The sequence below is a fragment of the Theropithecus gelada genome, chromosome 1 (genome assembly GCF_003255815.1).
Source record: "Theropithecus gelada isolate Dixy chromosome 1, Tgel_1.0, whole genome shotgun sequence".
NCBI lineage: Eukaryota > Metazoa > Chordata > Mammalia > Primates > Cercopithecidae > Theropithecus > Theropithecus gelada.
This window is the reverse complement of record NC_037668.1, coordinates 64018972-64040375: the sequence shown is the minus strand read 5'-3', so window position 1 is coordinate 64040375 and position 21404 is coordinate 64018972. Positions and strand designations below refer to the sequence as shown.

The following is a 21404-nucleotide window of genomic DNA, read 5'->3' as shown; positions in this document are numbered from 1 at the left end:
CATCGCAGGGAGTGGGCAGGGCCAAGGGCTTTCGAACGCTCCAGTAGTCCTCATATTTCGCATTTGGGGGAGTGGGTCAGAAAATGGCTGGCACATGGGAGGTGCCGTATTGCTGCTGGGTGGGTGGACAGGTTGCCCTGAAAGCAGGCAAGCAGCAGGGCCTGACGGTCAGATGTGGGCCCACTGAACAGCCATGTGGCCTTGGACAGGGCCGATCACTGGACCTCAGTGTCCTCAAGCCGTGGAGTGCAGTTAGTGAAATAAAAGTGTTTCTTCCAGTGCTGTCCTAAAGCGGGTGCTCGGTTAGATGTCTGCTCCTTTTTGCTTTACAGATGAGGAAACTCTCACAGCGATGTTAATTAAGTGGACATCCTTCATTTGGCAAATACTTGGGTCCATGCTGGGCACTGGGGCTCAGCAGTGAACACCGCAGGGAGGCATCTGCACCTGAGAACTTCCCTTCTAGAGGGCAGATGGGGAGTCACAAGTAGACAAAGGAGGGGACTCTGCAAGTGGTCGTCCGGGTCGTGAAGGAGGCAGCAGGGTGTGGGGACGGTGACAGGCGGAGTGGCTGGCTCATCTGGAGCCAGCTAGTTACCTGCTTTGCCAACGTTCTTGACCCCCTGCTTGTGAGCTGCTGTGCTGGGTGCTGGGGCTGCAGACCCAGGCCTGGCTCCCAGGGGCTTGCCGTCTGGCCGGGCAGGGCAGGTGCTGTGAGCAGGTGCAGAGTGAGCCCTCTCCTCGGGGGTCAGGAGAGGTGCATCCTGAGGAACAGGGGATGGGGGAGCACAGGCAGGAGCTCAGAGGATGGCTCTGAGGGGACCGGAAGTGAGGGTGGCAGGTGGAGGGAGGGCCCCGGGTGGGATTCCAGGCTGGTGAGCCGTGGTGGTGCTGCAGCCTGAAGGCTGAGTGTGGTGTGTGTGCCCGCAGGCCGGCCGTACCGTGGCAAGCCCAGTGACATGTGGGCCCTGGGTGTGGTGCTCTTCACCATGCTGTATGGCCAGTTCCCCTTCTACGACAGCATCCCGCAGGAGCTCTTCCGCAAGATCAAGGCTGCCGAGTACACCATCCCTGAGTGAGTCCTGCCACCCAGGGGGCGGGGGGCGGCCAGCCTGATGGGCTCAAGGCAGGGAAATGGCACAGTGAACCTGGGCATCCTGGCCACAGACCCAGCACCACCTACTGAGCCCTCCTTCCCAACTCCCTGCCTCAGGGATGGACGGGTTTCTGAGAACACCGTATGTCTCATCCGGAAGCTGCTGGTCCTTGACCCCCAGCAGCGCCTGGCTGCTGCCGATGTCCTGGAGGCCCTCAGTGCCATCATTGCATCGTGGTAAGTGGACGGGCACTGCACCGGGCACCAGGCCGCGTCCTCGGGGCCTCTGCCCATCCTACCCAGAAAAAGCAGCCTGCAGTCAGCCTGCTTCTCTGCCAGTTAGAGTCCGATTTCCAGATTCTCTGCATGGGCAAGATCAGGAAGGCGTAGGCAGAGCTGACGGTTAAGCGACTATGGGCTGCCATAGCTGCCCAGGCCATGCCAGTGGGGGATGGGCATTGCCTCACTGAATTCTCACCACCACCTGTAAAGGAGAAATTGTCCCCCTTTATGGATAAGAAAACTGAGGCTCAGAAAAGCAGAGTCTCGTGGCAGGAACACAACCCAGGTGTGTCTGACTCCAGCTAAGTCTGGGATCAATGGACCTGGTCTCTCTGGGGCCAGCCTGACCTGTCTGCCTCCCTGCAGGCAGTCCCTGTCATCTCTGAGTGGGCCTTTGCAAGTAGTTCCTGACATCGATGACCAAATGAGCAATGTGGATAGCTCCCAGGAGGTGAGTTGGGGAGGGCAGATGGGCCGTTACCCAGCCCCAAGGGACAGGCTTCTGGGGGCAGGCAGGGCAAGGGCAGAGGTGGCAGCTCCCCACCGTCCACAGGGTTTCCTTGGTCTTCTTGCCCAGCCTTGGGGTGGGAAAGGGAGACTTCAGTCCTCAGCCTGAGCTGCCTGGGGCCTGCCTTGGGCTTGGTGTAGCTGGAGATCTTTGGCCAGAGAGGCCTGTGGGGCAGCCGAGCTGGAGCCAGTGCCTGAGTGGCCCAGGCCAGCCCTCTCACCCTCCTCCTGCTGCCCACATCACATTTCTCTGCCCCTGTGAGTCAGAGTTCTCTCTCACCCTTCCTGCTTTTCATTTTTCAGATGATTCATTTCTCCCTGTTTCTTTCCTCCCCATTCCCTGCACTGGAGAAAGTGTTGGGCCTAGGGTGGGGGCAGAGACTTGGCACCAGGCAGCAGCGGGCAGGTGATCTTAGGATGCCCCCTGGAGGGCAGGACTTGGCCGAGCAACAGCATTGCTGGGCCCTGGATATTGGAAGGACCTTCCCTCCCTGGCCCACCTTGGAGCTCCACAGTGAGCAGTGTGTAGGTAGGACCAGGAGGGGCCGTGCCTGGGAGAGCCTCCCAGAGCCTCCTGGCCCCCGAGGACGGAGAGTTCCAAGCCCTGCCCACCTCCAGCTTCCGCCCTTTAGCTGTTTGGCTAGCCCACAGTGAGCGCCCACCCCGAGGGCACGTCGTTCAGCCCTCAGTGTGGGCCTGCGCGGCCTGTGTCCTTAGCCCCATGTTACAGCAAGGAAGCTGAGGGTCAGAGAGGTAAGGACTTTCCCAAAGCCACACAGCTTAGAAGTAGTGGAGCTGAGCCTTGAACCTAAGTCTGATCCTGAAGCCCTGCTGTCCTCTGTGGTGACTGGCACGGGGACACCACTTCAGCTTCTGTTACCATCTGCCTGGACCACCCCAGGGACTCAGCATGGGGCCCCGTGTATGTGGCTTCCCCAGGTGCTGAGCCCCTAGCCCAGGGCTTGCTCGTACCTCTTGACATGCATTGGCCGCCTCAGGGCTCAGAGAACCTTTGTGAGAGGCCAGACAGCTAAGGCTTCTGACGTAAAGTGACCTCTCACGCAGCCAGTGAGTTAGGAAGCGTGAGTCTGCATCAGTCCCAGATCCGCAGGGTGGCCTGCAAGGCAAGTGCTGGTTGGCTGGAGGGTGTCAGGGACCTGCCCTCAGCGCCACTCCCGCCGTCTGCCTTGAGGCCTGAGGCTGTGGTGCCTGGAAGGGTGACTGCAGCAGCCAGGCTGCCAGCATTCATGCCTGCCCTCTGCCACGCTGCCTTCATCTGGGTTTATCTTTGTCTTGCTCCTTCCCTCTCTCCCGGCCTCAAAGGCGAAGGTGACGGAGGAGTGCTCCCAGTATGAGTTTGAGAACTACATGCGGCAGCAGCTGCTGCTGGCCGAGGAGAAGAGCTCCATCCACGACGCCCGGAGCTGGGTGCCCAAGCGGCAGTTCGGCAGTGCGCCTCCGGTGCGACGGCTGGGCCACGACGCACAGCCCATGACCTCCTTGGACACGGCCATCCTGGCGCAGCGCTACCTTCGGAAGTAACAGCCTCAGCCGGGGCCACCAGCACTGCTGCCACCTCTTCCAGCCCCAGCCAAAGGCATAGCTGTCAGGGCTGGGCCCTGTAGTGCTGGACTCTCCCAGGCCACAACAGGGACAGGGCAGGGACAGGGACAGCCCAGGTCACATGTGGGGTCAGCAGAGGTACCACGAAGCTACCTTTTGGGATGATTGCTCGATTGTTTGGTTTTTAAATCTGAGAAGCCTAGATAACTAATCTGCTTTTAATCATGATGTTTTAATCTACCTCTGTCTCTTTAACCATGCTGTCTCTGGACTGAGCGAGAGGGAGGAGGAGGGAGCCCACTCACCCCGCCCCAGGGCCTTCCCCAGCGGCCACCACCTGACCTGGGGCGCTGCTCCCCACAGTCCAAATAAGCTGAAAGTGCAGCTCGCTGCGTGCCCCAGAGCGAGTGTCCCCTTCTCCCTGCTCTCCCAGGCCCCTGCCACAGCCTCTTTCCATCCTCCTTCTTCTGACCCAGGCCCCTCAGTCCAAGCTTTGGAAAACCTTCACCTCATCTTAAGCCGAACTCAAATATATTTATTTTTTTACCATACCAACTTCTCTCCCATCTCTAGGTGGCTCAGCCCATGGCCACTCCCTGCCCTCAGCCTGGCTGGACAGCAAGGAGTCCACAGCCCACACGTGGGCTCCCTCCTCACCCCCAGGCAGGGAAGCCCCTCCTGCTGGCCCCTGTCCCCTTTCAGCCCACCAGTCCCTCTCTGCTGCCGGTGATGGGAGGCCTTTCTAGACCTGGCTCTTTCTCTCCCATCTCAGTGGCTTCTCTGAGGTGCTGTGCACGCGCGTTAACCTGTTCCCTTCTCCATCCTTCCTTGTGGTACCAAGCTCACGTGGACTCCTGATGCAGAGGGGCCCCGGGGTTGGGCTGCAGGCCTTGCTGTGAGTTGGGGGGCCTGCCGGTATGCTCCCCTACCCTACTCTTGGGTTTAGAGGATGGTGGGGACATCTCCTGTGCCCTTGCCTCATAATAGATGTGGTGTCTCTCCCAGTGGACCCTAGCAAGGGTCCTCCATGGGCGGTGGGGACTCGGGAGAACCGTAGGGACTGGGGGAGCCTGCCTGCCTGGCTTGAGAACAGCCCTGCTGCCCTTTTGAGCCGAGATTTTGAAGTGGATGCCCGTCTTGCCAGAAATGCTGTTCTCACCAGAATGCCCCCCTCCCCTTGCCCTCACTGGACTTGGCCCTGCCTGATGCCAAGCAAAGACCCTTCCCCAGAGGCCTACCCCCCGTATGTCCTCAGAGAGGCTGAGGGTCCCCTCCAGCAGTCATGGGCCCTGCGGCGCCTCCTGCCTGGCCCTGCTCCCCAGTGGGGAGGTGACTGTGTTTCCCAGAGTGTGAGCTGCTCTCCTCCCCCGAAAAAGCTGACTCACTGTGAGTGACCTTGGGCAAGTTCCCAAACCTCCTTGTGCCTCAGTTTCCCCATCTGGAAAAAATGGGGCCACCTCTTGCCAGCAGTAGCAGGGCTGCCCACGCCCCTTTCTCCCCATGCCCCATCCAGCACTTGGGCGCCTCATGCCTCTGCCTCAGTGGGCCTGTGGGAGCCCACTGGAGCCCAGCACTTACTCCCCCTGAGCAGCAAGCCTGCGTCTGTCTCAGCTGTGCAGCACTGAGGGCCAGGGTCTTGTGCTGCGGGGCTGGCGGATGCCCTCTTTTCTATATTTATTTCATAAAAGTCTCCTGCGGGAGCGGAAATGCAGTCCGGCCTAGGGCTCCCAGCCCTGACTGTCCTCCTGTGAGGGCCTGAAGCTGGGCCAGGGCCTGTTGCGGCAGAGCCCCCGCTCAGCAGCCCACCCGGCCCCTCCAGGCTGCTGCCCGTGCGTGGTCTTTCTCCTCCTTTCCAAAGCAATAGCCGCCGGGTCTGCAAAGCCCTGTCAGACAGACTGCGCCCTTCCAAGGTCAAGCCATGTGTCTGATTACATTTCTGGTGAAGCAAAGGAGAGGAGGATGGGCTAGCCCTCACTGGGTGTCACACACTGAGAGAAGTCCTATTGTAAAGAAACGGAAAAAGTCACAAAAAAGTTTGTATAAAGACATATTTTTGTACTACATGGGGACTCTTCCTGCATGTCAGCAATAAAACTTCCTGATCTGGAACCACTGTGGCCTGTGTCTCCTGCGTTCTGGCCCTCCCTGCCTGCGTCTCGGCCTCTCCAGCCCCAACCCAGCCCCATCTCCCTCCATCGCAGCCAAGTGATGCAGGATTCCCAACTGGCTTCCTGCAGCTCTGAGTGCGCCCCTCCCTGCTCTCTGCAGCCAGCAGGTGGCACCTGGCACCACTGTCTTGGCGGGGGTAGGGGAACCTGAAGCGCCCAGCAGTCTCTTGAGACCTATGCATCCGCCCACTGCCCATGTGGGAGCTCCCTGCTTGGCTTGGCCCACCCCCTGACCTTGCATGCAGGAGGTAGCGGGGCATCCTAGGCAGGGTATTGATCATACCTCTGCCGAACTCCATCTGGGGTGGGGGAACCTGTTGCCCCAGACAGCCCATATGCCCATGTCCCTATCCAGGGCAGCCAGGGAAGGAGAAGGCCCAGCCAGGCCTCTTCCTGCTCCACCCTCCCCCTCCCTCTCCTCAATAGGAAGCCAAAGGCTTCCTTCCTTCCTTTCTTTCCTTCCTTCCTTTGCTTAAATTTAGACTTTGGGCCGGGCACAGTGGTTCATGCCTGTAATCCCAGCACTTTGGGAGGCTGAGGCGGGTGGATCACGAGGTCAGGAGTTCAAGACCATCCTGGCTAACACAGTGAAACCCCGTCTCTACTAAAAATACAAAAAATTAGCCGGGCGTGGTGGCGGGCGCCTGTAGTCCCAGCTACTCAGGGGGCTGAGGCAGGAGAATGGCGTGAACCCGGGAGGTGGAGCTTGCAGTGAGCCGAGATCGCACCACTGCACTCCAGCCTGGGCGACAGAGCGAGACTCCGTCTTAAAAAAAAAAAAAAAAAAAAAAAAATTAGCCAGGTGTGGTGGCGGGTGCCTGTAATCCCAGCTACTCAGGAGGCTGAGGCAGAGAACTGCTTGAATTTTCTCAAAAAATAAAAGAAAAAAATTTAGACTTTGCAGATTGCACTTCATTCTAGCAATAAAGCTAGAGGCAGGCTGGCCCCTCCCCGGCACACCACAGCACCCACGCAGACCCACTTCGCTGTCCAGCCTTCCCCGGCACACCACAGCACCCACGCGGACCCACTTCGGTGTCCAGCCTTCCCCGGCACACCACAGCACCCACGCGGACCCACTTCGGTGTCCAGCCTTCCCCGCACACCACAGTACCCACGCGGACCCACTTCGGCGTCCAGGAGCCTATACCCAGGCCACCCAAGGAACAAGATCTGTGCAGGCAGAGCCCCTTCCCAGTCAGGGGTCCACAGAGCAAGAGGGGCGCCTCTCCAAGACATGAGAACGCGCTAATCCCCTGCAGTGCTTCCAAGCATAGCCCCAGGCCCCTCACTCCTCCCTTCACCTCACAGTTCCACACCTGCCCCAGCAGCCAGCTGTCCAAATATTTCGCCCATTACATTTGGCCCATGCCTTACCCATCCTGGATGCTCTGCTGGGAGGTGCCCCACTCCCAATCCACCAGTGCCTCTCTCAGCTCTGGACCTTGTCTCTGTTCAGCCTCACTCTTGTCCCGCCACCCGTTCAGCCTCTGTTCAGGGCACAGATACCTCCTGGGCACCTACACGTGTCACTTACATTCAGCAAAGCACTAGACAGGAAGCTCCCTGCAGGCAGGGCTTTGTTTTGCTCACCCTTACCTCCTCAGCACCTGGGTCTGGGCCTGGTGCACCTCGGCACTCCTGAACAGTTTGGCCTATTGATCTAAACCTCTTGGCTGTGAGTTGGTCAATTTAAAGCAAAAAAAGTGCACTTCCTGGATTGCTGTTCCTTCACAGGTTTTTACTGTGAGCCCTGTGGCAGCAAAGGAAGGGGAAAGTACCAGAAGGATGGGTGGGACTAGTGCAGTCACACTGACCACTCGTGTGCCCCTGAAAGGTCAAACCAAATGACAGCTGAGAAGCTGGCATCCCCTTTAGCCACCCTGTCTCCAGTGTCCCTGGGAAGAGTCAAACCGGACCTGTCAAACTAGCGGAAGTGGGAAAGGAAGTGAGGAACAGTCTTGGTGGCTGGATTGTTCAGGCTCTGAAGCCAAGTTGGCCTTGACTTTCTCTGTCCCTCCATCCCTCCTTCCCTCCCTCCCTCTCGTCCTTCTCTCTCACACCCCACGTCCAAGCCACTGCTACTCCTGTCGGCTGGCCCTACCTTCAGAACACAGGCAGAATCTAATCACTTGTCACAGCTCCACTGCAGCCACCCTAAGCCTCCATCTCTGGCCTCCTGGTCTCCCACTCTTCCCCTGCCACAGTCCAGGCAGCACGTGGTAGCCAGAGTGAGCCTTCAAAAACCCTGATTGTGTCCCTCTTCTGTTTACAACCCTCTGATGGCTTCCACTCCACGCAGGAGAAAATCCAAAGGTCTGTGTGGCTTATAAAGCTGTACACCGTGAGTCTGCACACCTGGGTACCTCCCCACCTTCCCAGCCCTTCACCCCTCACTCTATTCCTGCTGCTCGGGCCTCCTGCTCCTGAACAAGCCAAGCGTGCTTCCACCGCACGGTCTCTGTGTACAGTTAGCCGAGAGAAAGGACGAGTAGGCCCAAAGTCAGGCAAGCCATTTTTATTTGTCCTGCCAGGCTGCTCCTTGACAGGCAGAGGAGGCAGCCCCACTTACAGACTGCAGCAGGGCTTCACAGGGCGAGGAACTGGGTCGAGGTGTGTGAACCGAGTTGGACTGCAGGTGTCTTGATTGCCTCCTGGAGATGTTTTTGCCAGCTTTAGTTAGCAGGTGTTCTGACCGCATCTTGGAACCGTTTGCCGGTTCAGCTGAAGTGTTCTGGACAAACAGGTACTCGAAGGGTCAGTTGTGGCGGGGGGTTTGCCGATAGCCTTCGGGGAGCTGTGCGGAGGTCACAAAGGACTGTATTGTAAGACCCATGGGAAAGGAGAGGAACAGTCTGGTCGGGGTGACCCTAACATTCCAGTCTTTTAATAGATGATAGAAAAGGGGGTGTTGTTCTCATCAGGCTGCTTCTAGCTGAGAGGGAGTGGTGGTTAGGGGGAGAGGCTGGAAGGTAGGGGTTAGTTTTGGTTCTGGCTTTGAAATTGTTGGTATTCTTGGAGTAGCATCATGTCTTGTATGGTTCCGTGGATGAAGGCTCAGATGCGGTTCTGTAAAAACTTGGGTAAAGAGGCCGGGCGCGGCCGGGCGCGGTGGCTCACGCCTGTAATCCCTGCACTTTGGGAGGCCGAGGCGGGTGGATCACGAGGTCAGGAGATCAAGACCATCCTGGCTAACACGGTGAAACCCCGTCTCTACTAAAATACAAAAAATTAGCCGGGCGCGGTGGCGGGCGCCTGTAGTCCCAGCTACTCGGGAGGCTGAGGCAGGAGAATGGCGTGAACCCGGGAGGCGGAGCTTGCAGTGAGCCGAGATGGTGCCACTGCACTCCAGCCTGGGCGACAGAGTGAAGACTCCGCCTCAAAAAAAAAAAAAAAAAGAGGCCGGGCGCGGTGACTCACGCCTGTAATCCCAGCACTTTGAGAGGCCGAGGCAGGTGTATCACGAGGTCAGGAGATCAAGACCATCCTGGCTAACACGGTGAAGCCCTGTCTCTACTAAATATACAAAAAACTAGCCGGGCGCAGTGGCGGGCATCTGTAGTCCCAGCTACCCAGGAGGCTGAGGCAGGAGAATGGCGTGAACCCGGGAGGCAGAGCTTGCAGTGAGCAGAGATCGCGCCACTGCACTCCAGCCTGGGCGCCAGAGTGAGACTCTGTCTCACAAAAATAAAAATAAAATAAAAATAAAAACACTGGATAAAGAGATGTAAGAGGCTGGACCCAAAGATTAGGAAAAAGAGAATGATTATGACGGGTACAGGGAGTGGGAGTAGCCAGGAGGCCCAGGAGCTGAACAGCCACAGGGGCCAGGAGGGGCCACGTGGAAGAGCTGTTTTCCTGGATTTTTTGAGCCCAATCCTTTAATTTTTTTTTTTCTTTTTTTGAGACGGAGTCTCGCTCTGTCACCCAGGCTGGAGTGCAGTGGCGCTATCTCGGCTCACTGCAAGCTCCGCCTCCCAGGTTCACGCCATTCTCCTGCCTCAGCCTCCTGAGTAGCTGGGACTACAGGCGCCCACCACCATGCCCGGCTAATGTTTTGTATTTTTAGTAGAGACTGGGTTAGATACGATGGTCTTGATCTCCTGACCTCCTGATCCGCCCACCTTGGCCTCCCAAAGTGCTGGGATTACAGGCGTGAGCTACCATGCCTGGCCAGTCCTTTCATTTTTTAACTGCATCTTGAACCAGGCCTGCCTGATTGAAATAGAAGCAGCATTCTTCATCTAGGAAGAGGCAGAGACCTCCTTTTTCTGCGGTAAGTAAATCGAGGCCCCTGAGGGTTTGAAGGCCTACTTGCGGCTAGGGAGTCTAGTTGGGCCTGCAGGGTTGATACGGTGGATGCTGGGTCATCAGTGTTATCGGAGGGGTCCTTGGATAGGGATTTGTAGTAATAGGTAGAGGCTGCAATTCCTGCAACTCGAGTTCTTGCAGCTGCTGTAATGCCTAACCCTATTAGCAGGGGTATGAGCTCTACAGCTCGGTGTCTGAGGGATAGTGTTTGAATGTGGAAGGGTAGGGGTCTATCCGCAGGGGCTATGTCTATTTTTGGACTAAAGAAGACTAGTGTGCAGGTTCCTATCCAGTTAGTGGGTAAGCAGAGATAGGTGGAAGTGCCGCAGAGAAAGAATATGCCCTGGCTAGGAAGGCAAAATTGGAGGTCTGTGGCAAAGAGGGGCTGTAGGATTTTGTTTTCTGACTGCCAGCCAGAGAGAGAGGAAGACAGGGCCGCCCGGGTGAGTGGTTGGAAGGGGCGGGTTGAGGTTAGTTGGCTAGCCCTACTGTTTCGTTTTCCCAGTGTAGGAGGAAACATTGTGTGTCCACTAAAAGTTGTTCCCCAGTGGGGGCTCTGGCTACCTGAGCTTGTAGACAATTGGAGGTTGGGCGCGGGCTAGGGCACGCAGTCCATCCTGCAATTGTCATACCGGGTTTGTGTCGATCGATGCAGAAACCTGAGTTTATTGTGTTGAGATTAGTGGTTTGGATTTTTGGGGGGCCAGAAAATTTGAGTACTTGAGTGGGACTGTATATTGTTAGCACCTGGATACCAGCAGGCGGGGTGAGCTGTAGGATGTAGTTGCATGAGCCTGTGGGGAGACTGCCTAAAGGGGTTCCTGAGGGAAGGTCACGCAGTATACAAAGGGGTGCCTGTTGGTCTAATTTGGTATCAGATGTAAATGCCCCTAAGATAACTTTGTTCCTGGAGGTGGAGGGGGTGAGGTCAGTTTTGTAACTTTTAAGTGCATTTACCCCTCCGGAGCGTGGATAGCGAGGATGGAGTGTCGTGCTGGTGAGGGTCCAATCTTGAAGTGGGACCAGGAAGACATTTTTTGATATGGTTTCTGAGGGACGGACACAAAACCAGCAGTTTTGTGCGAGGTCAGGATTGGTTTGGTTAAGTATTGTGTGTGCCTGTTGGATGGTTCGTTGTAGATGGAGTGGTAGTGAGGAGGAGAAGGGAAGGAAGACTAAGCAGGCAAAGGATAAGAGTGAAGGTGAAGAAATCGATTTCATCTGGGCTAAACTCACACAGGGCCCTTTGGAAGGTGAAATCAGTCGCCCAGTTACGGAGTGCTGTGCGAGTGGGTTGTTCTGGGTAAGAAAGAGAGTGAAGTGGCAAGACAGGCAAAAGCAGGACATTTAGGAGGGGCAGTCACTTATTAGTGGCCTTTCTTCTGCTATGAGGAGGCTTATGAGGCTAAAGTTCCACCCTGGGGGTGTTACAGTATATATTCCTATGGCAAAGAGCAGAGTAAGTGAGGCAACTATAAGGACAGCGCAGTAAAGGATTTCCATTAATGAGGGTTTCGATATTTCACAGTAAGGGGTGGTAACTTACCTGTTATGTTTCATGGGGGGTTGGGGGTGGGGTCTTCTGGGATGGGTGTAAGGCTGAGTCAGGTCGGTCCAAGGAGGGTGCTGGAGTATTTACAGGGAACAGCTGGTTACAGTATTTACAGGGAATAGTCGGTGGCAGGTCAGCTGCAGGCGCCCTTTTTAACCTGGAAAGATGGTACCAAGAGTTACGTCCTGACAGCCTGGCTGCAGTGGGGATAGTGAGAAGAACTTGGAAAGGGCCTTCCACTTTGGTTTAAGGTTTGTTGGAGTGAGGGTTTTTAGGAAGACATATTCTCCTGGGAGGAGAGTTTGGTCGGTGGGGCCCCGGTGGGGTTTTGGAAGGGCCTGGTCAGCTTGCTGGCGGAAGAGATGACGGATGAGGGAGAGTGCTGGGAGGTATTCTAATCGAGAGTTACTGGGGATATGTTTTGTAAGAGGAAAGGGCGTCCATACATGAATGCAAATGGACTGAGGAAGGAGGGGGCTTTTGGACTGGCTGTGATGCGGGCCAGTGCTATGGGTAAAAGGGAGGTCCGGCCGGGCGCGGTGGCTCAAGCCTGTAATCCCAGCACTTTGGGAGGCCGAGACGGGCGGATCACAAGGTTAGGAGATCGAGACCATCCTGGCTAACAGGGTGAAACCCCGTCTCTACTAAAAAATACAAAAAAAAGCTAGCCGGGCGAGGTGGCGGGCGCCTGTAGTCTCAGCTACTCGGGAGGCTGAGGCAGGAGAATGGCGTGAACCCGGGAGGCGGAGCTTGCAGTGAGCTGAGATCCCGCCACTGCACTCCAGCCTGGGCGACATAGCGAGACTCCGTCTCAAAAAAAAAAAAAAAAAAAAAAAAAGGGAGGGCCATGGTTTTTTTACTTCAAGAGCGAGTTATTTTGGTTAACGGAGTCTTGAGAATTCCATTTGCCCTTGCGACTTTTCTGGATGACTGGGGTCGGTATGGGATATGGAGGCGCCNAAAAAAAAAAAAAAAAAAAAAAAAAAGGGAGGTCCATGGTTTTTTTACTTCAAGAGCGAGTTATTTTGGTTAACGGAGTCTTGAGAATTCCATTTGCCCTTGCGACTTTTCTGGATGACTGGGGTCGGTATGGGATATGGAGGCGCCACTGGACACCAAGGCCTGAGAGACTTGTTGGGTGATTTGAGAGATAAAGCTAGGGCCATTGTCTGATTGTATGGACTGAGACAGAACAAGTCTGGGGATGATTTCTGTTATAAGAATTTGAGAGACTTCTGCAGCTTTTGCCAACGGGGTAGGAAATGCTTCTACCCAACCTGAGAAGGTATCTATGACGCTAAGAAGATACTTGGTTTTTTTGACGGGAGGCATATGTGGGTGAAGTCCACTTGCCGGCCCTCCCCTGGAAGTGTTCCTCTGAGCCGATGCGTAGGGATGGAGGGAGAGTCGAAGGCCCCTTGGGAGCAAGTAACAGAACATATACGACAGTTTGAGGTTACGTCTCTTAGTGAGGTGAATAGATGGGGGGAGGAGAAATAAGGGCGAAGGAGCAGGTACTGGGGGTGCGCACCGATACGGAAGGATTGGTGAAGAGATATCAGAATTAGGCCGGGCGCGGTGGCTCATGCCTGTAATCCCAGCACTTTGGGAGGCCGAGGCAGGCGGATCAAGAGGTCAGGAGATCGAGACTATCCTGGCTAACATGGTGAAACCCCATCTCTACTAAAAATACAAAAAATTAGCCGGGTGTGGTGGCGGGCGCCTGTAGTCCCAGATGTTCTTGCCAGCTTTCGTTAGCAGGTGTTCTGACTGCATCCTGGAACTGTCTGCCAGTTCAGCTGAAGTTGTCTGGACAAACAGTTACTGGAAGGGTCAGTGCAGGGCGGCAGGGAGGTTGCCTTTAGCCCTGGGGGAGCTGTGTGGAGGTCACAAAGGACTGTATTGTAAGACCCATGGGAAAGGAGGGGAACAGTCTGGTCAGGATGACCCTAACACTCTGCACCGGTGATTCTTTCTTGAAGGCTCTTCTTCCAGGTATTTCCGTGACTCCCTCCCTCACTGAGGTGACTGCTCAAAATACCACCTCCTCAGAGAGGCCTTCCCTCACCTGTCCACCTGGTCTTCTCTAACCCCTTACTCGTTTTTTGTTTTCATTGTGTTCATCACAACCTGACATATAGCCAATTATCGATCATGCCCGTCTCCCCCGTTCAAACGCTGAGCTCCATGAATGAGGGCGGGAATCTTTACTGTTGTGGCCACTGTGGGGGAAGGGGATGAGGCGACTGGTCACCACAATGACTGGCAGTTACAAGGGTGACGCCAGGGACTCCAGACAGCCCTGGAAGGAAGGCAGATTCTACATCCTGCACGACGTAAGTGAAAGGCTTGTTTTTAATGACCAGAGCCAAGGCTCTAACTCCATTTTGCATATAAACACAAAGTGTATGCATTCTAGTATACACTGAATTTTCCAGGAATGCAACTACTGTGTAAAGAGGAGGAAACGTGCACTTCATTGTGTTCAGAAGTTTACCAAGAGTTCATCGTTTCAGACGCTGACACCACCACACTCCAGTGTCAGTCTGTGCACAGAGCTTCCCCAGCAATTGGGCACTTCACAAACACACTATCATTACCTTGTATTTCTTATATACTAATAAGGACCAAAAAACCATTGGATGAATTTTAATTAGATATAAAGGTTGGTATATTAGCCGTAAATTTCATTTCAGAAGCATAAAGGGAGCAACAGCAAGCATTATGAAAAGGCAGCTTTGGGTCTGAGGGGTGGAGAATCATGGGCTAGAGTTGCCCCGTGGAAAGTGGTGGTGAGCATGGACTCTGCAGTCCAGTCCAGGCCACTACTTGCAGCCATGTGACTCCACAGGCACTGCTTAACCTCGCGGAGCCTCACTTCTCTCTTGGCAAACGGGAGCCATGCTATAAAATGCACAGGATTACTGGGAAGACTGAAGGCTCGGAGCGTGCCCAGCATTTGGCAGAGTGCCAGGTGCCAGAAAGGGTACTCAATGTCCCTATTATTGTTTTCTTGTTGTTGCTGTTTTGTTTTGAGACAGGGTCTTCCTCTGTCATCCAGGCTGGAGTAGAGTGGCACAATCACGGCTCACCGTAGCCTTGATCTCCTGGGCTCAAGCGACCCTCCGACCTTAGCCTCCTGAGTAGCAGGAACTATAGGTGTGCGCCACCGTGTCCAGCTAATTTTTGTCGTTTTCTATAGAAGCGGGGTTTCGCCATGTTGCCCAGGCTGGCTGGTCTCAAACTCCTGGACTTAAGTGATCTGCCCACCTCAGCCTCCCAAAGTGCTGGGATTATAGACATGAGCCACCACACCGGGCCTATTATTGTTCATGTAGCAAATTTTTGCCAGTATCCTCTTTCCAGCAGCTGTCCCAGTGCTGGGGTCATGGGGACACTCAAAGGACTCAGGAGGCCCCTGGTGAGTCCCCATCTTCCCTCCATCCAAGACCTATCCCCATGGTTGGGTGAGGCCCATGTCAATGGCAGAAAAGACATGGCCAGACTTCAGTTTGGCCACTGGGGCCAGGAGCAGAGCTGTGCTTGGGTTTGCACCGGGTCCTGAATATGCCAGCACTCCCAAGGCCCCTCCCATAGGCTCTGGATCTCTCAGCCCCCCGACCTTCCATCAAGGCCTGTCCTTCCCGTGTTTCATCTTAGGAGCACTCTCCGTGCTTTCCAAGGTGACAAATCTCTAGTCTCACAGGCAGATAGCAGTCAACAAGCAGGTGGGTGAGCAGACAGCAGGTAAGTCCTGGGCAGACAGGCAGCGAGGAGGTAGGGAGGAGATGGGCAGGTGGATAGTAGGGATGAGGGCCAGAACAGCAGGTGACACACCTGCAGAGAGATCCGAAGCAGGTGGCTGGGCTGACCCACAGACAGGCTGGTGGGCTGGGGAGCAGCAGGCAGTCAAGCAGGTAGGCAGGGGGTGGGGAGGGCATGTGGACCGTGGGGACAGCCACATTGGCCAAAGGTTTCAGGCACCTTCCCCAGGTCCTCCAGGAGCAGCGCTTCTCAAAACCCTCCAGGGCAAGGCTGCTGCTTCTCCCACCTGGCCTGGCTTGGCCACAGCAAGCCCTTGGGGAAGACAGCACTCTGGTTAATGTGCGTCCCTCTCTTTGAAGCAGCCAGCAACCATCTCAACCCTCATCCTGCTCCACTAGGGCTGAGTCATACCTGACGCACTCCAAACACATATGTCACATACCAACCCAGACACAAACACAATTTTGCCTGCAGGCAGAGATACAGAGAGCTGCATAGCACAGAGGTGCATGCAAACAGCTTGACAGAAACAGATCCAAAATTTTAGACTGCACATAGAAGAGCACACACGTGGACTCTCACAGACACAGGTATGTGCCACACGAACTGAGGCACACAACACATGCGGTCATACAAGCACCCTATAGCACACACCGATATTTCCGTGGATGGCAGGCATTAAACATGCTCATGCACTCCCAGCAATGCTGCACATAAATAAGCTACCTGTGCAAACAGTCAGTGACATACATCTCTTGAAGAAATAGGAATACAACCCACAGAAACTCAATATTGCTGACGGTCTTCAAATCTCGGCCAAAACAGTGTGCAAATTCTGGCCTCATCTTCACCTCTCAGCCCGATCACACTTGGCTAATCATGTCCCTGTTCTGGCCTGTTTCTCCTTCTACTTCACTGGTCTTTCCTTGCTGACTTCACCTCCAGGAGACCCCTCAATGGGCTTGAGCTTCAGACCCTTCTCTCTCTGCCCCCTTAGCCCAGGTGGGTCTCATCCACTTCTGGGGTGGTAAATCCATGTTATGTGGTAAGGACTCTCAAATATCATTTCCAGCCAGATTCCTGGGGGTTCTACTTGCCTTGCCAACACCTGCACCTGGATATCTAATGGGCATCTCAAGTCTAACCTATCTACAGTGAGACTGACTTCCCCCAAACCTGCTTCCCACATGGGCTTTCCTCAGGTGCCCCAGCCCAGTATGAAAGTGTTCTAAACTCCGCTCTCCCTCACGTCCAAGTCCAGTGCAGGAACTCCCTTCAGAACACCACCTGAGTCTGAGCCCTCTCGCCTCTCCACTGGCCCCGTGAGGCTTGGACAGCTGCCAGCCTGCTCACTACCCTCCCTGCTCCCCTTCTTGCCCACAGTGGCCCACCCTACACTGAACCACCACAGGGATCTTTCCAAAATGTGTCACAGGACCATGACACTCCCCTGCTCAATGCTCCAGGGGCTCCCCACCACACTTACACTAAAAACCAAGCACCCAGGCACGGTGGCTCACACTTGTAATCCCAGCACTTTGGACGCCAAGGTGGGCAGATCACCAGAGGTCGGAAGTTTGAAACCAGCCTGACCAACATGGAGAAACCCTATCTTTACTAAAAATACAAAATTAGCAGGGTTCGGTTGTGCATGCCTGTAATCCCAGCTACTCGGGAGGCTGAGGCAGGAGAATCGCTTGAATCCGGGAGGCAGAAGTTGCAGTGAGATCGAGCCTTTGTACTCCAGCCTGGGCAAAGTTCATCAGCAAGGCCAGCGAGTCCCTGCATGGGCAGCCCCTGCCACTCTCCCCTGCACCCACACACCATCTACATGGCTTTCTGCTCTTGGAGGGAGGTATCCCAAGCACGCTCTTACTCCTGCCCAGACACTCTCCCCAGATCCTGGCACAACTGCTCCCTCCTTAGGATTCAGGTCTCACTGTGGATGTCCCGGTGAGAGCCACCCCCAGGTGTTTTCCATCATGTTATCCTATCCTGTCACCCCCCCAGCACTTAGAAGCATCTGAGATTATCTTCTGTTGTTTCTCCAATTTAGTGTCAGCTCCATGGGGGCAAGGATTTGTGTCTGTTCTGTTTATTGTTAAATTCCCATTAAAACTGTCCCTCAGGGCCGGGCGTGGTGGCTCACGCCTGTAATCCCTGCACTTTGGGAGGCTGAGGCGGGCGGATCATGAGGTCAGGAGATGGAGACCATCCTGGCCAACACAGTGAAACCCTGTCTCTACTAAAAATACAAAAAATTAGCCAGGCATGGTGGCAATTGCCTGTAATCCAAGCTACTCGGGAGGCTGAGGCAGGAGAATGGCCTGGACCCGGGAGGCGGAGCTTACAGTGAGCTGAGATCGCGCCACTGCACTCCAGCCTGGGCGGCAGAGCTAGACTCTGTCTCAAAAAAAACAAAACAAAACAAAACAAAAAACAAAAAAAACCCTGTCCCTTGGTATTCTCAAGGGATTGGCTCCCTCCCATAGACACCAAAATCCGAGGATCCTCAAGTCCTTGATGTAAAATAAATTGGTTCAGTATTTGCATTTAACCTACACACATCCTCCTGTATACTTTAAATCACCTCTTGATTACTTATAATATCTAATATAATGAAACCACTATGAAAATATACTATTGGCTGGCACGATGGCTCACACTTGTAATCCCAGCACTTTGGGAGGCTGAGGTGGGTGGATCACTTGAGCCCAGGAGTTCAAGACCAGCCTGGGCAACATGGCAAAACCCCATCTCTATAAAAATTAGCCAGGCATGGTGGTGCGCGCCTGTGATCCCTCCCAGCTACTTGGGACAATGAGATGGGAGGCTCACTTGAGCCCAGGAGGCAGAGGCTGTGATGAGCTGAGATAGCACCTCTGTACTCCAGCCTGGGTGACAGAGTGAGACCCTGTCTCAAAGAAAAATAAAATATATCTATTGTTTAGGAAATGATGACAAGAAAAAAATTCTGTACATGTTCAGTACAGATGCAATTTTGGTTTTGACTATTTTAGATGCAAAGTTGGTTAAACCCACAGATGCTGTGGACTAGACTAGGAAGTGCTAGGCATACACAATATTTGTTGACTAGTGGCTGCACAGATGTATATGCAGACATACTCGCCCCCACAACAATATTCAAATACATCACATTAATAGACAAATATATAGATATGGGCAAAAATACCTCCCCACACATTCACAGAACAGACTCAACAGTCACAAAAACACCCAGGAGTCCCTTTTCCATCCCCATAGGAGTCAGTCCTGGTCCTCCCCCATCTAGATATGCCCTCCACTTGAACCCAGTCTCGGGACTGGGGGAGTAGGGGTCTGCAGCCCGGACAGAGAAAGGGTCGCTGGCCCACAGGCCTCAGGCAGCGCCTTCAGCTATGTCTGCAATTTCCTCTCCCCCTTCCCTCCTCCTCTCTAAGGCTCCCGCCAAGACGGCCTCCCCCTCATCCTAGCTCCAACAAGGGAGGGGAGGCCCATGATGGGGGGCCCCGGGGAGACAGGGCAGAAAGAAGCCCCCAGCCACACACACTGATCACACACCACATTGCATGCACAAGCCCAGGTGGGAAATGCGTGTGTGAGCACAGGTAGGTTTAGCCTTGGGGTGGGGGGCGGGATGGGGTGGGATCTGCCACAAGCCGCCACAAGCTGCTTGGTGCACAAGAGCTCAGGAGCTTGCAGGCACAGAGGCCCCACGCTGGGGACTGCGAGGCTGCTGGACGGTGCCTGGCTCAAAGCTGGAGTCTAACAATCATTAACCCTGCGTGACCAGACCAGAGCTCGGCCAGGGGGCACATTCAAGCCTGGGCCCAGGGAGGAGAGGTGGACAGTCCCCTCCCTTCCAGACCGGCATGGGTCTGGGGAAGAGAAGCAGCCTTCCCTGGATGGGGCCTCCTAGGAGGGGGAGCGGTGGGTTTTGAGCTCAGGCTTTAGGGTCAGAGAACAGCAGGTTCAAATCCCGACAGTTTTTGTAAAGTCAATTCAATCTCTTCAAGACTCTGTTTATATTATCTGCGAAGTGGGGATAATGGTACCACGTCGTAGGGTTGTCAGCCAGAGTAAGTCAAAGAACCTGTCCAGGGTTTAGCCCTCGGCCCGCACGCAGGCAGAGCTCCAGCCTCGCTGTTGTTGTTGTTAGTGGCCTGGGGGCGGGTCCCTGCCGCGGCCTCCCCGGCGGTTTCCTGTGGGGGACGGACGGCCCGCGGGCCGGGATCTCCCTCCTCCCGGCTGCCCGCTCCTCTCCCCTTCCTCTCCCAGCCCTTTTCCTCCCCGCCTCCCCGCCCGCCCCGCCCCGTCCCTCCTCTTTCCTCGGAGGAAACTTTCCGCCGGCTCGTCCCTCGGCCCGTGTCCCGCCCGCGCTGCCGCGGTCTGGGAGCCCAGCGGGGCCGGAGGGGCGGCGGGGCCCAGTGTATGCGGCCGCTGGACGCGCCGGGGCCGGGCAGCCGGGAAGCGGGGCGCTGACGGTGAGTGGGCCCGGCCCCGGGCCGGTGGGTCCCCGCAGGGCGGCCGGGCGAGGAGGGAGGCGGTTTCCCTTCCTGGAGCCCGCCTGGGGCGTGGAGGCTCAGTGTTCCTATCCTCCATCCCGTCCGGGGACAGCGGAACCGGGCCTCGGCTGGGGACCTCACCAGGGGGCGGGGCCTCCCGCGGTCCCCGGCGCTGCTCCCCGGGCTGGAGGGGCGTCCGCGCCCGGGAGAGGGGTTCCCCCCGGCAGGGCCGAGGGCCGCCACGAAGTTAGGGAAGCGCTCTTTCCAGGGTGGAACCTGGGGCCGCGGCTCCCGGGAGAGGAGCTGCCCGCGGAAGGGGTCGGGGTGGGCTCCAGGCTGGGAGGAGGATCTGACTTTGCTGACCTCGCAGGCTGGCAGGGGAGCTGCCCCCCAGAGCAGCATGGATGCCCCGCGAAGGGACATGGAGTTGCTCAGCAACAGCCTGGCTGCCTACGCGCACATCCGCGGTGAGGGCGGGCGCCGGAAGACTGGGGGCCTGAACCCTTCCCTGCCCACCATCCCCTTCCCTCCCCAGCGCCTTGCCCGTCCCCTCCGCCCCGCTCCCCGCCCCCTTGCCCGCTGGCGGTTCCCTAATGCCCTTCGAGTAGGGGTTACGGGCCTCGTCCCCACACCTTGAACCTGGGGTCTGTTGGAAGTGGGACGACCCTCACCCGCCCGGCCCTCTCCGTGACCCCCGCCCTGTGCCCCGCAGCCAACCCCGAGAGCTTCGGCCTCTACTTCGTGCTGGGCGTCTGCTTCGGCCTGCTGCTCACCCTCTGCCTGCTCGTCATCAGCATATCGTGGGCGCCCCGCCCGCGGCCCCGGGGCCCGGCTCAGCGCCGGGACCCCCGCAGCAGCACCCTGGAGCCCGAGGACGACGACGAGGACGAGGAGGACACGGTGACGCGGCTGGGCCCCGACGACACGCTGCCGGGCCCCGAGCTGTCCGCGGAGCCCGACGGGCCCCTCAGTGTCAACGTCTTCACATCGGCGGAGGAGCTGGAGCGGGCGCAGCGGCTGGAGGAGCGTGAGAGGATCCTGCGGGAGATCTGGCGCACCGGGCAGCCGGACCTGCTGGGCACAGGCACGCTGGGGCCCAGCCCCACGGCCACGGGCGCGGGCACCCTGGGCCGCATGCACTATTACTGATGGGCCCCGGCTCCCGCTGCAAGGCGCTTGGGGTACCGGACCTGCACATGAGCCCAGACCTGCTCCGGACCTTCGGACTGCCTCGGCCCCCACGGCCCCCAGGTGCTACTGGGCGTGGACCGCCAGCCCCCGCGAGTCTCTCTTCCCCAGTCCTGCCAGAAGACCCTAGGGGCGGGGAGGGGGCAGGATGCAGGGTCCCCACTCCCTCTCTGGGGGTGATGAAGAGGTGAAGTGACCAAATGAAAGAAAGCTGCATTCTCAGTGACTCAGTCTCTCCCTCTGTTACTCCTGCCCCCAGCGGCCCCCAGGCTCCTGCCACGCAGGGGTCCTAGGGCTGAGGCCCCCCCTTGACTCCTTTACCCTAGCTGCACCACCCCCACCCACCAACCCCACGACACAGCACACCTGCCCGCGTTCACTTCACAGCCAGCGGAAAGGCAGAAGGCCACAGGCCTGCACCCAGCCTCACACACAGAGCAAGTGCACGCGCATTCCTCACTCACAAC

General features: G+C 56.4%; 2 protein-coding genes across 6 annotated transcripts in view; both read left to right on the top strand.

Annotated features, from left to right (window-relative positions):
• Positions 1-5560, top strand: part of STK40 (serine/threonine kinase 40) — a 48593-nt gene extending 43033 nt beyond the window's left edge. For all 3 annotated transcript variants that reach the window (XM_025379758.1, XM_025379751.1, XM_025379741.1), the window contains exons 8-11: positions 931-1075; positions 1214-1333; positions 1745-1829; positions 3209-5560. In XM_025379758.1, coding sequence (XP_025235543.1) covers positions 931-1075; positions 1214-1333; positions 1745-1829; positions 3209-3427 — 569 coding nt within the window. In that variant the 3' untranslated portion in view covers positions 3428-5560. The remainder of the gene's footprint in view (positions 1-930; positions 1076-1213; positions 1334-1744; positions 1830-3208) is intronic.
• Positions 5561-18338: 12778 nt separating this feature from the next.
• On the top strand, positions 18339-21163 carry EVA1B (eva-1 homolog B). Of its 3 annotated transcripts, none has more exons than XM_025382905.1 (3): positions 18339-19728; positions 20120-20216; positions 20462-21163. In XM_025382905.1, the coding sequence occupies exons 2-3, from the start codon at positions 20150-20152 to the stop codon at positions 20896-20898; spliced, it is 504 nt and encodes a 167-aa protein (XP_025238690.1). In that variant the 5' UTR covers positions 18339-19728; positions 20120-20149; the 3' UTR covers positions 20899-21163. The 3 variants fall into 3 exon arrangements, with proteins under 3 accessions (XP_025238690.1, XP_025238710.1, XP_025238700.1); XM_025382925.1 differs by having other exon boundaries at positions 19061-19323; XM_025382915.1 differs by having other exon boundaries at positions 19684-20216.
• Positions 21164-21404: the final 241 nt, after the last annotated feature.